The 12855-nt window shown below is 43.2% G+C and overlaps 1 protein-coding gene across 2 annotated transcripts; it reads right to left on the bottom strand.

The window, feature by feature from the left end:
• Positions 1-4394: 4394 nt before the first annotated feature.
• On the bottom strand, positions 4395-9981 carry LOC109187086 (cell division cycle 5-like protein). Of its 2 annotated transcripts, XM_019337231.1 has the most exons (5): positions 9501-9981; positions 7118-8815; positions 5738-6019; positions 5137-5582; positions 4395-5079 (listed from the first exon to the last, which is right to left on the bottom strand). In XM_019337231.1, the coding sequence occupies exons 1-5, from the start codon at positions 9675-9677 to the stop codon at positions 4737-4739; spliced, it is 2946 nt and encodes a 981-aa protein (XP_019192776.1). In that variant the 5' UTR covers positions 9678-9981; the 3' UTR covers positions 4395-4736. The 2 variants fall into 2 exon arrangements, with proteins under 2 accessions (XP_019192776.1, XP_019192775.1); XM_019337230.1 differs by having other exon boundaries at positions 4395-5582.
• Between the last annotated feature and the right edge of the window lie 2874 nt (positions 9982-12855).

The raw sequence follows: 12855 nt of genomic DNA, 5'->3' as shown, positions 1-12855 counted from the left end.
TTGAGCTTGTCCCGAAGAGCCCCAAAGCGCGGAGCTAGTAAAGGCTTCGTGAACATATCAGTCAACTGATCCTTCGTGGACACAAAATTAACTTGAAAGTCACCAGCGGCCACCTTATCGCGAACAAAATGAAAATCAATCTTGACGTGCTTCGTCCTGGCATGGAACACTGGATTAGCACATAAGTAGGTGGCACCAAGATTATCACACCATAAGGTAGTCGGGCGACCAGAATGTAGCCCAAGCTCTCGTAATAAAGAAACAACCCATGTGACCTCAGCAGCAACATCAGCAAGACCCTTGTACTCAGCCTCAGTCGAAGAGCGAGCCACAGTCTGTTGCTTTCGTGATACCCAAGAGATAAGATTAGAACCCAGAAAAACTACAAAGCCACTGGTAGACTTCCGATCTACTGGACAACCAGCCCAATTCGAGTCCGAAAAGGCATGAATGTCGTAAGACGAAGACGCGGACAGCGGTAACCCGTGATTCTGCGTGCCCTTAACATAGCGAAGAACTCGCTTAAGAAAACCCCAGTGTTCCTCAGTCGGAGCATGCATAAACTGGCACAGCCGATTGATTGCATAAGAGAGGTCTGGACGAGTAATAGTTAAGTATTGAAGAGCACCGCCAACCGTCGATACTGAGTGGGATTATCAAACAATTCAGTCGTAGGAACCGCAGCCCGAGACACTGAGGCAAGAGTTGCAAGCGGTTTACAATCAGTCATACCAGCCCGCTTTAGAAGATCACCCATGTACCGCTGCTGGGAAAGAACCAGACCGCCGTCGACCCAAAGAGTCTCAATACCGAGAAAGAAACTAGGCGTGCCCAGATCTCGTATCTTAAAAGTGGACGAGAGACAACGCAACAGAGTGTCAATAAGCACAGGATCATCGCCCATCATGATGATGTGGTCAACATAGGCAAGCAAGAAAACTCTCGAGTCACCAGCCAAGTGGTGAAATAGGGATACATCTGTCTTGGAAGATGAGAACCCGGTAGATAACAGGAAGTCATGAAGACGCTTGAACCACGCCCAAGGAGCCTGTTTCAGTCCATACAAAGACCGCTGCAAGAGACAAACATGATCAAGATGAACAGAATTAGAGCACCCGGGGGGGGGGGGGGGGGCTGCCGTATGTAAACGGTTTCAGCCAAATGCCCATTAAGAAAGGCATTGTGAACATCCAATTATCGTAGTGTCCCGCCCCGGGAGACCGCATGAGAAAGTAGAATTCGAACTGTAATCAGTTTGACCACTAGGCTGAAGATGTCGAAGAAGTCTTCACCAACTACCTGATTTAAGCCCTTGGCTACTAGGCGTGTTTTGTAGCGCTCCACAGACCCGTCGGTCTTGCGTTTGGTACGATATACCCACTTGCATCCAATGATGTTCATGCCAGGTTCAATCGGGACTAGACGCCAGGTGTAGTTGTGGATGAGAGCATTGAACTCCTAATCCATGGCATCCCAGTACTGAAGATGTCCCACAGCTTCAGAGTAGCAAGTGGGGTCAACGAAGTCACTAGCCATAGCTAGCGCATGAAATTGCTCGCCAGTGCCCCGAGTCATATGACGCAGGGGCATGACATGAGTCCGGTCCTGAGGTACGGCACCTGAACCACGTCATCTTGGCGTGATAGCAACCTCCTAGTACCAGGCACATCGTCAATATCTGCCTGCACCGCAGGTGGTGGTTCTGTCCTCTCAACAAAAGGGACTACGGGACCGAACCCCAAGATAAAGTGGTGGCCGGTGGTGAAGTGTGAGACACCCCCTGCGAAGAAGAACCTGAGGCAAAAGGGAAAATATTCTCGTTAAACCGTACATGACGACAAATAAAAATTTTCCAGTATTTAGGTTCATGCAACGATACCCACGGAACGACATGGGACATCCCAAGAAAACACAAGGGGCAGACCGAAACTCTATTTTGTGCCGGTCATACGGGCGTAGGTATGTGGAACAGAGACACCCAAACACCCGAAGAAAAGTATATGAGGGCGGAGTTTAATATAAGCGATAATATGGACTGTCAAACTGTAAGGCCGAGGAGGGGATGCGGTTTATCAAGTGGCTGTTTCAAAAGCCGAATCCCAATGCTTTAGGGGAACTGAGCTTTCAGCTAGGAGAGACAAACCAGCCTCGACAATGTGTCGATGCTGACGCTCAACACGGCCATTCTGCTCGTGTGTATAGGCACAAGATTGCCTATGTAAAATGCCAAGTGATTTAAAAACAGAATGTAAACAACGATATTCGCCACCCAAATCAGACTGCACCGATTTGATAGAACGGGAAAACAATCGTTCTACCATGACACGAAACTCATCAAATATTTTATAGATGTCAGTTTTCAAACGTAGTGGATAAAACCGACAAAAACGTGTATGGTCATGCACGAACAAAACAAAATAACGAAAACCGTTCACAAAAACAACGGGGGCACGACCCCAAATGTCCGAATACACAAGATCTAAAACATTATTACTAGAGGAATCTACCCTATCTAATGAAAAACGAGACGATTTGCCGAGTTGGCAAGAGGAACATAATCTAGACGAACCAACTTTGTCAGGTAAGACTGGACAACCCCGTAGAACATGCTGTTGGACACGAGCATGCGGACGACCCAACCGACGATGCCACACCGAGGACGGAGCACAAGCGGACACAAACGCATAGTGAGGACGCGGGACTAACATCGTGTATAATCCACCCGAGCTTGGACCCCTAAGAAGCACTGCCTTGGTGACGCGGTCCTTCACAAAAAAACAAGACGGATGAAACTCGAAAAAAACATCATTATCAGCGGTAAATCGTTGCACAAATAATAAAGACATGGATAAATCTGGGACATGCAATACACTAGACAAACGTAACAATTTAGAGGACGCGAGAATCGAAGCATGCCCAATACGAGAGATGTCTAAACATGTATCGTTGCCAACCCGTAGCACGTCACTGCCAACATATTCCTCCAATCCAGCCAACAATGCCGCGTCCGGCGTAGCGTGTGACGTCGCACCGGTATCCGGATACCAGGCCGACGCATCGGAACCCGCCGAGTGCACATCGTCGTCACCGGTCACAGCCGCATGAGCCTGAGGAGGTGGACTGTCGGTGTAGCGGCGGAAACAATACACTGTTGTGTGCTCGTGGCTGCGGCAGATTTGACAGCGTGGCGTACCTCCACGACCACGACCTTGCCGACGGCCCGACGCCGCCTCGCTGGTTCGAGCGTCCTCCGCCACGCGACTACCGTCCTCCATTCCCGGCACCATCCTGCTTTCGTCTACGACCAGCACCCATCGCCGAAGGGGAACTAGTACATAATGCCGTCGCACCGGAGGGGAAGTCATCGGAGAGGATGAACTCCTGCGCCTGTAAGAAATCCGGGAGTTGCGGGATTGTCACCGGCGTACCTGAAACCGTCAAGGAAGCTGCCATGGCTTGGAACTCCGGTCTCAATCCCCGGAGGACGTACAGGTTCTGTTCGTCCAATGATACGGGGCAACCGGCCAGAGCCAAATTTTCGATGATCAATTGAGCGCGGCCAAGGTACTCAGCCGGTGAACTGTCGCCTTGCGGGAGTGCCTGAAATTACCCGAGCAGGTTGAGAGCCCGTGCCTGAGTGGAGGAGCCCAGCGCCATTTATACAGAAAGCCAAACCTCACGAGTCGTGGTGCGACCGACGACAAGGTACATTACCTCCTCAGAAAGTGACGAAATCAACAGGGATATGATCGACTGATCCTGTTGCACTCAAGGGGGGTAGTCCGGATTGCTGACGCTGGAGACAAGTTCGCCGGAGACGGCATCTGCGACAGACTCAATGGTGGCCGAAGGACATGGCTAGGAGCCGTCTACGTAGCCAAGAAAACCCTGTCTACGAAGGAACGGTATTAATTGGGTGCGCCAGAAGAGGGAGTTGCGAGAGGTTAACTTTATGGAGACAAAGTGGTGTGCGGAGGATAGTTGGTTGGGGTGGTGGGGGTTGGCTGGAGATGGTGACTGCACAGTGGCAGCAGTCAGCGTGTGCTCAAAGGAAGCGGAAGCCATCAATAAGGGATAGGGAGGGCCAATCGTTTAGCGATAGAAAAGGGAAGAAAGAGAATCCTAACACTATCTGATACCAGATGAAAGAAGAATACAATGTGTATTGATCATTAACCGTAAGATGATACAGAAAGAATATTAGTATAAGCTATCTATTCCTATACACTAGGTGAGATGTAACAAACTGTACCTAATCAAAATACCTAATATCTCTAAAACGAAGTGTATCCAATCAAATGGCGGGACAATATTTTCTGAAACATAAGGTTAGCTAGCAGGTAATTTGGACAAGCACGTATACGCAGTCTAGCAAAAATTTGAAATTGAATGTTAGGAAATACAATGGATTCAATGCCTGACCATGTAAACAAGGCCTATTTACCAAAACAGTATACGGGTTGACATCAACAAACTTCAGACCATTCCCCCTACCACCCTGCCAAACAATTTGCAACTAATTCCCCAATGGGAAGAGAGGGGATCACAGCTCCAACATGAATTTCAATGATACAGTCTGAAAAATATGTTTGTTTTTTTGTGTCCAAAATCTCAAAATGTGTAACAAGATCTCAAAACCTCATGATTTGAACAAGATGAGTACAAGTCTTAGGAAAGTTTATTGGAGTCCCGTGCCAACATCCAGCAATGCATCTTTTTGTCATATATTAGCAAGTTCAAGAGACCTGGTCCTCTGCAATGGGAGACACAGAAGCTTCGGCCGAAGCCGAAGCTGAACCGTCATTGCCACTTGTTGGATTGTCATCTGCATTCATTAACTGGGGACTACCAGAAGAAACAATGCCACTTTCGGATTCGTTGCATGCATTTTCGGCATGCACCTCATCAGTCAAACAAGACTCCCTGGCAGCAGGTGTTGTGTGAGATAAATCATTTGTGTCTGTAGTATTCCCTACCTCGTCGATATCCATTCCAGCTTTTGGGCTTCCACTTGGCTGTTCCTGAGCATTATCTGTCTGCTCGTTAGGATTCTCTTGAGCTGTGTCATCTGCCATGGAACTTTCAACTTCTGTCTGCTTGTTAGGACTTTCTTGAGCTGGGTCAACTGCCATGGAACTTACATCTTCTGTCTGCTTGTTAGGACTTTCTTGAGCTGGGTCAACTGCCGTGGAACTTTCATGTTCATTTACGGAGGCAACAGGTTCAGGATCTTCATTACTCGGTGCAACAATCATTTTATTGTCTGCAGCATCACCCTCAGCCTTAGCAAGTTCGAGAGCACGATTCTTTGCCTCAATTTCTTGCATTTGTGCTTGCTTTTTGTACTCATCCATGAGATGTTCAATTCTTTCTTTCTCTACCAAGAGGTCTCCATAGCGTTTCTGTAAGGTACGCTCAAGCTCTTTCTGCTTCTGAACTTCTTCCCAGATATTATTGATCCTGTTTGATGCTGCAAGCTGCTCTTGCTTTTGCAACACTTGGAAGCATTCAAGTTCAGTCCCAGCAGTGTCCATCTGCTTGAAAGTTGCCTCAATTTGTGACCAAAATTTTCCAGCTCGAAACTATTCACCAAAAGTAAAAAGGGAGTTACAAATGAATTTTTTTTAAGTTAAAGTGAACTTTAATGAACAACCAAAATGAGAAATATGATAAGTGAACATAAAGCAAATGTAATGAATAACCAAAATGAATCATCCAAGAAAAAATGAAGGCTCACCTGGTATCCATTTGTTAGAACCTTAACCTTCTGCTCAAGCTTCTGAGCCTTCTTAGTGTCATCATTCATTTTCTTCTTCACATTCTCAAATTCAGACAGCAGAGCACTGAGCTTCTCCATGTTTCCAGCAACACTGGAAAGACCATAGGCATTCCGTGTAGGGAAGTACATGATGTCACTTGAGCATGTTTTGTGTGCTTCGACAAATTCATCTACAGATTCAGTCTCATGCCCCATTGCCACACGCAGAAACTGAGCCTCACCCTTGATCAAATCCTCAGCCTGTATTGTTGGAAGTTGTTACTCAACAGTCGGGCAATACCAAGAATAGTTAACTACATATGCATAAGAGGAAATTAAAAGAAGATAAAATGAAATTTGCAACCACAGCCTCCCAACTATAATCAATTCCCAGTAAAAATTATGATAGCAGAATTAGAGAACCCCTTACATGAAATAGTGGAAAACATCTCTATAACTCCAATAAAAGGCCAGATTACATACTGTTTAATTTAGTGATGAAGGTAAAATCAAAGTCCAACCCAGCATAAACCATTGATTATTTATTTATTCATCTTTGACAGGCATCCTGAGTAATCATCTGTTATGCATTTTAGATGAAATAATATGTTTAGGACTTCATTTATAATGCAATGTAAGAACACGTGACATCTCTTGAGGGTAGAGAGATGCTCTGTCATCTTAGCTGAATTTATCATATTTCTCTCATATTATATATGAAGTAGTTTCTTTTAGGTCATAATAGCAACCAGATCATTTCACATATGTCATACCAACCAAGTGTTTTGGCACTCACGGGCTACTAAGCCTTCCAGAAGCCTTCAGTAATCAGTACTAACTTATCTTATACACTATGTAGTTTCTTCAGAGCCATAATAGAAGCCCATCAATTTTAACTCTGATACACTGACCAAGTTTTGGCTCTCCTGGGTTCCTAAGCCATCTAAAATCCTCTTGCACTAAAACACACATGATAGACTTGAATGAATTGATTATATATGTAGTACAAGATGAAATATGTTGAGAATTTAATGAAGTGTTCAAGATATGCAAGACTTAATACTTATGCATAGTCTGCCAGACATGAATTTTCCTCTGTTGAATAATCATGTCTACAAGGAAAGAATCATGGATATGCATGGGTATATTAACATTATCCAATGCAGTCAAATCAATGTATACGTAGTAACAGAAGATATACACAACACACCTCACAATGATGAATGATGAAATGTCAAAAATAAACATTGCCTTGCATAAATGTATTGAACCTGTGTGCTACACAGTGTATTTACATCCACCATCACAAGGCAACAAAATGTTATCCAAGGATGAGAAATTATATAACAAAATACGTACCTCCTTGAGCTCATCTTCTTCAAAATCTTCAATCACAGGCACAGGAACAGATTTTCTTTTGGTACCTTTCTTCTTCTCTTTTTCTGATTTCTCATCAATAGGATACTTCACATTATCATGTTCTAACAAAGATAGAAGCTCTTTTCTTATCAGCTCATCAGCCTGCTCAATTAGTGTAGGAGGAACAAAGGAGCTCTTGTCTTCATCAGCTCTTATTAATGAACTCTTAATTAGGTCCAATGAAGCAGCAGGAGGTCTTGGGAGATCCCTCTGTAGTGCTTTTGATCTTTTCCGGAGTAATGCTTGCTGCCTTGCTTCTTCTTCTGCCTTCTCCCTTGCAATCCTTTCAGACATATCCTCTTCAATCTTCTCCTCTGGTTCTTCACTTTCTTCAGGTAGTGGTTGCATGACAATCTGGTATTCATTCTTCGGATTTGGAAGACCTTGTAAACCGGAACGTAGTTCTCGTCTGGAATCCGAACGCCCAACTTTTCCGCCATCCATGTCCATTTCTTCATTAATGTGCAGCTCGTCCCTCATTGGAGTCCCTTTTGGCGTCATTCCAAAAGAATATCCATCACTTGAAGGGGTCATGCCAATTCTAGGAGTGAGACCTGTCCCTCCTGGTGTTGCTGAAGGGGTCAAGAGGGGGTTTGGTGTTTGTATCTCCTTCTTTTTAGGAGTCACACCAGAAAAGTCAGAAGGATGCAACATTGGGTTCTCCCCTCCCAGTAGTGGTGTTTGAGACTGACTCAATCTTCTTTGGTTTTCTGCTTCCATCATTATAGCATCCTGCTTGTTTGCAGGTGTTCTTTGTGGGGTTCTTAGTGGAGTCATCCCCTGCCGTGGAGTCTGGGTATAATTTGCAACAAGGGCACGAGTTGCAGCATTCCCTTCCAGAAGTTCCTCACTCCCAATGAGATCGCTGGCAATGCCAAACTTAGAAATAGCCTCCAATTCATGATCTGAAATTTGTGGAGCAGGAAGATTCAGTTTAGTCCTCTTCCTCACTGTTTCAGGATCATTAAGCTTGTTGGCATGGAGAATGGCTGAAGGGGCATCCTGCCTTTGGGCAATTTTATTCCTAGCAATATCCTGCTTTCTCAGACGGGCCTCCTTATCTACTCGTCTTTCACCTTCAAGTTCTTCAATAGTTGTTGGGAACTTAGGTTGTTCCACCGTACGGTCTTCATCAGTAACATCATAAAATCCTGGAGGTGGTTTCTTCTCAAAGGGTATTTCAGCATTATAGTCAATACCCTTCCTTTTTCTCTTTCGATGTCGAACATCAATTCCAGCTGCCTTCAACTCTCTCCTCTTTTGTAAAGAAGCTAGCCTCCGAGCCTCTTCGAGTTGTTTCTCTCTAGCTTTCCTTTTGGCCTTCTTGCCTCTTGTATTGGCAAGCCGTGCGCGTGCTTCAGAAAGCATCTCTTTCTCATCCTCATCCATATCAACAGGATCAGGACGAGCAGGCTTTGATTCTGGATTTGGATCAATCTCTCCTGGCCTCAGTTTCCTTGGATCATCACCTGCTTCATAATTCTCATCCTTGGCACATGCTGCATCAAGGAGCTTCTCATAGCGTTCCAGGCACTGTGATGGCGTACGGCCCACAATAGGTGCAATGGTTCTCCACTGTGTGGGCATAAGCTTTGCAAGGTGAAGCAGCTTCTCATCTTCTTCTCTAGTCCACTCAGTCTGCAATGTCATTAACAGTGATTGGTCAGCTCCAAAATCTCAATATTCCCACCAGAAAGGTGCACACGTAAATATTAGTTATGTAAAAAATTCTTGGTACCAGAAAGTTCAACAACATACGTTACCTGGAGATGCTATAGATAAAGAGATAATCATATACTCATATAGAATGAGCAGAGTTGTACATCATGCAAGGAAAATGTCAAAAGCAAAGCAAACAGTTTATGAAACACACTAATCTACTTTGTTAACAGTAAGCATTCCTTTTTACCAAATTCATTCAGTCTTACACTCTTACCTTGCAAGCACTCAAGCAGTACTTATATTCAGCTATCAATTTTTTAGCACAATTTACACACTGAATGCTATGCTCAATCTTTCTATCAAATCAAAGTTATAGTCTACCATTTAATGTGTATGGTAGACTTAAGTTACTTTTAATTCAATTTTTCATAATATTAAGTTTAGTATTAGTATATAAAATTTATATATATAAAATTTAAAAACTACATTAAAATTACTATTAAGCACAAAAAATTAAATTTAAAAATAATTTAAAATTACTAAGAAAAATAAAAAGAGTTAGATAGATAGGTAATTACGAAGGGATTACATCTAGTCTAGATTTATAAATAGATACACACTTGTTAAGAAATAAGAAACAGAAACAAAAATAAAGACTTGCCTTTTTGATGGAAGGGTCGAGCCACTCATACCAACGAGCTTTGCACTGCTTGGCAGATTTACGAACAAGAAGGGAGGAGATACGGGCCCACTGGTTCTTGCCATACTTCATGACCGCTGCCTTCAGGATCTCGTCCTCCGTGTTCTTCCATACTCCTCCCTTTATCATAATCCTCATCTTCGCTCACTGTTTCTACCTCCCGGAGGAGGACCTTCGCTTCTCCTGAATAATAACTTACTAAAACTCGAACCACCGATGTACCGGCGGTGCTAGGGTTTGCAAACCCCGCGATAACTGAGACGAAAACCGCTCCGCCTCCCTAGATATCGACGTTCATATGCATACTGTGAACGTATACGCTTGGCGTTTCCTCTGTGTCGCAGTTTTCGTGTGTAGATTTGGATGATAATGGCTGTGAAACCATGAATCGCTTCAGTCCCCTGAATCTGAGCAGAGCTCCCTTAGCTATTTGTTGCATGTCGAAAGGGTTTTTCTTATGTTATTACAATATAATAATGAAACTTGTGAAGTAATTGGGCCACCCAAATTTGACAAGTGATCCGGCCCATTCTTGTGATCCCCACATGGAATTTTTCTTTCCCTAGTAAAAAATTACCGTACTAATTAGAGCAACCACATCAATACAAAATAGGGAATAATGTAAGTTAAATTCTCTCATGTTAAAGATAATAATCAATATGGATAAGAAAGAATACAAAATAATTCTCCTGCAAAGAGTGGGAGAATGAAAGAAAAAAATAAAAAAATAAAAATAAAGCAACGCACGGACTGCGCGTATCGCGCAGTCCAAGAGGAAGGCCGGGCGCGTGCACTTCACACGCCCGGAGACGCATCAGGTGCGCCCGTCGGCGCGCTTAACGTGTTTGATTTCATTAGTTTTTCTTATATTTTAATTTTTTTTGTTTTGTTTTGGTTTTTTTTTCCTCCCCTCCTACATTCTCTTTCCTAATCACTCTTACATTATCCTCAAATTTCTCCAACGGATGCGGATGCTCTTACACGGAAGAATGGAGCATGATAATTTAATTTGAACTAATATATATATATATATATATATATATATATATATATAAGTATTTTTTATGCGCGATGCGCATAAAATAAGTGCCCAATATTAATACATTATATTAAAATTTTAAATTTATTTAGATTTTAGATATTTAAATGAGTCTAAATAATAATAATAATAATAATAGTAATAATAATAATAATAATAATAATAATAATAATGTAAATTATTTTTATAAATTTGATATTTATATTTTAGGTAATAATTAATATATAACTCAAATATATAATGTGTATATATTATTATTAATGAAGAAGATAAGAAAATATATGGTGGATGCATGTGCATGGTAACAAATAACAATAGTAGAAAAGATAACGGAAGTTATAACGGTAGGGGTATGTTTGTCCAAAATATTTTAATGTACAACCTTTATAGCATAATGTACAAAAAAACTTAATGGAAAAAACAGACATAAATGAGGGGTATAACTTTCATTCACACTTATTATGTTTTTAGATTTAGATTATAAAAGAAAGTTCAAATGCGGCGGGGTCTTCTTGTGCGGCGGTGCTGTGGAATTTCCGAATACACCAACAGTGTTAACAACATGCACCAACAGTGTAAGAGAAACACACCACAATGAAGTTAAAAAAAACACCAAAAAATACACAACAGACCTAAAAAAAAAAAATACACCATATAACTCATCACCCCCAATGGTGTATTTCCAAACAATGTATGGTGTTTTTACTCACACCTAATGGTGTATTTTTGGTGATGCGTACCTAATTTGTGTGTATTTTTATGGTGTCTTTTCCTAACGTTGATGGTGTATATTTGTTGAACTATTGGTGACACCGCACCGCCACACCGTAAGACACCGCCGCACCTGAACATTCCTCTATATATATATAATATAAATATATAAATCTACTAATCTAATAATCTACTTTCTACTATCTACTATCTACTATACTAATAAAAGCCAAAGTGAGTTATGCCTATAATAATATATACCATACTAATAAGAGCCAAAGAGAGTTAGGCATATAATGGGTAGAAAAAATGACGGTCAAATCTTTTAATCAAATTAATGACTAGATCTTCTTAATTTATCCTTAATTACATGATTATCCGTTAAATTTTCTGTTAAATATTATCTTTTCCATTAAATATTATCTTTTCCGTTAATTTCTGTTAGTTCACCGTTAACTTACTCATTGGTTTCAATAAGAAAGGTCTTGGTAGGGAATATCGCGACCGACATGCCTTCGTCCTAGAAGAACCCGGCCGGTTCCCGACCGGTCATCACCCGACCGGAATCGTCGACCACCGAGCGGTAGCCCTTAGGCAAGAAAGTTGATAAGAGACACGTGGCAACGCTACGTGTTGACAGGCAGGGCACCCGGGAGGACGACACGTGGTTGCTACATGGGCGACATGCCGGACGGCCGGACTTGTGTCTCCGGCCTCGCGGCTATAAATACCCGCGGTGGCAACAGTGTGAGGGACTTTTGGACGATCGATAGGTTGTTATCAGAGCATCCCGACCGCAGTCAGTCGGTACTCGGAACAACCATTTAGATTGTACTTAGGGTCTTCACCTTGATCAATAAAAGACATTTAATTGCTTTAATGTCTTGTGTTTATTTATTTCCGCTTACGTGGCAATTAACATTATCATTTTGGCGTTGTCTGTGGGGACCCGTGCACGAAAGCTAACGTCTTTACGAGCACCTGTCCTTTCTATCACAATGTATCCCTTCGCATACAACTTGTTCGGTGACGATCAAGCGGATGCGGCGAGCTCATCCGAGCATCAGCCCCGAGCATCAGCCGACCCAGTATCAAGGTCAAACAGTCGACCTTAATCTCAACCTCTCACCACCCCATCCAGCAGATTAGTATCCGGCCGCCCAACAGCCGGTCAATTACATTCAGTCGGGATATCCAACACCTGGTCAGCAGCCCAGTTCCCCGTGAAGTATCCTTACCCAGTCCCGCCACCTCCATACGGGTACTGGCCCGGTCAGCCAATGTTCTACACACCACCGGCCGGCTATTCCCCTTATACGCCTGCGTACACGGCTCCAGCCGCCGCCCCTCCGGTTTACCCGACTGCTCAAGTAAAGCCGGAGCATCAGCCCACTTCCTGGGCTCGACGCTCGGCTCGTTCGTGGTTGGGGTCGGGGGGTGCTGATGCGATGGAGGTACCACGGCAGGCTCCACAAGTACAACCGGAGGTCCAAGCCCAAGCGGAGGACCCCGAAGAAATCAACCAGGTGGCGGCTTTTTAGCGCCTCCGACCGGCGATGCGACAAC

Source organism: Ipomoea nil, unplaced genomic scaffold, assembly GCF_001879475.1.
Source record: "Ipomoea nil cultivar Tokyo-kokei standard unplaced genomic scaffold, Asagao_1.1 scaffold1416, whole genome shotgun sequence".
NCBI lineage: Eukaryota > Viridiplantae > Streptophyta > Magnoliopsida > Solanales > Convolvulaceae > Ipomoea > Ipomoea nil.
The sequence above is the reverse complement of the archived record's forward strand: the minus strand, read 5'-3'. Positions and strand labels throughout refer to the sequence as shown.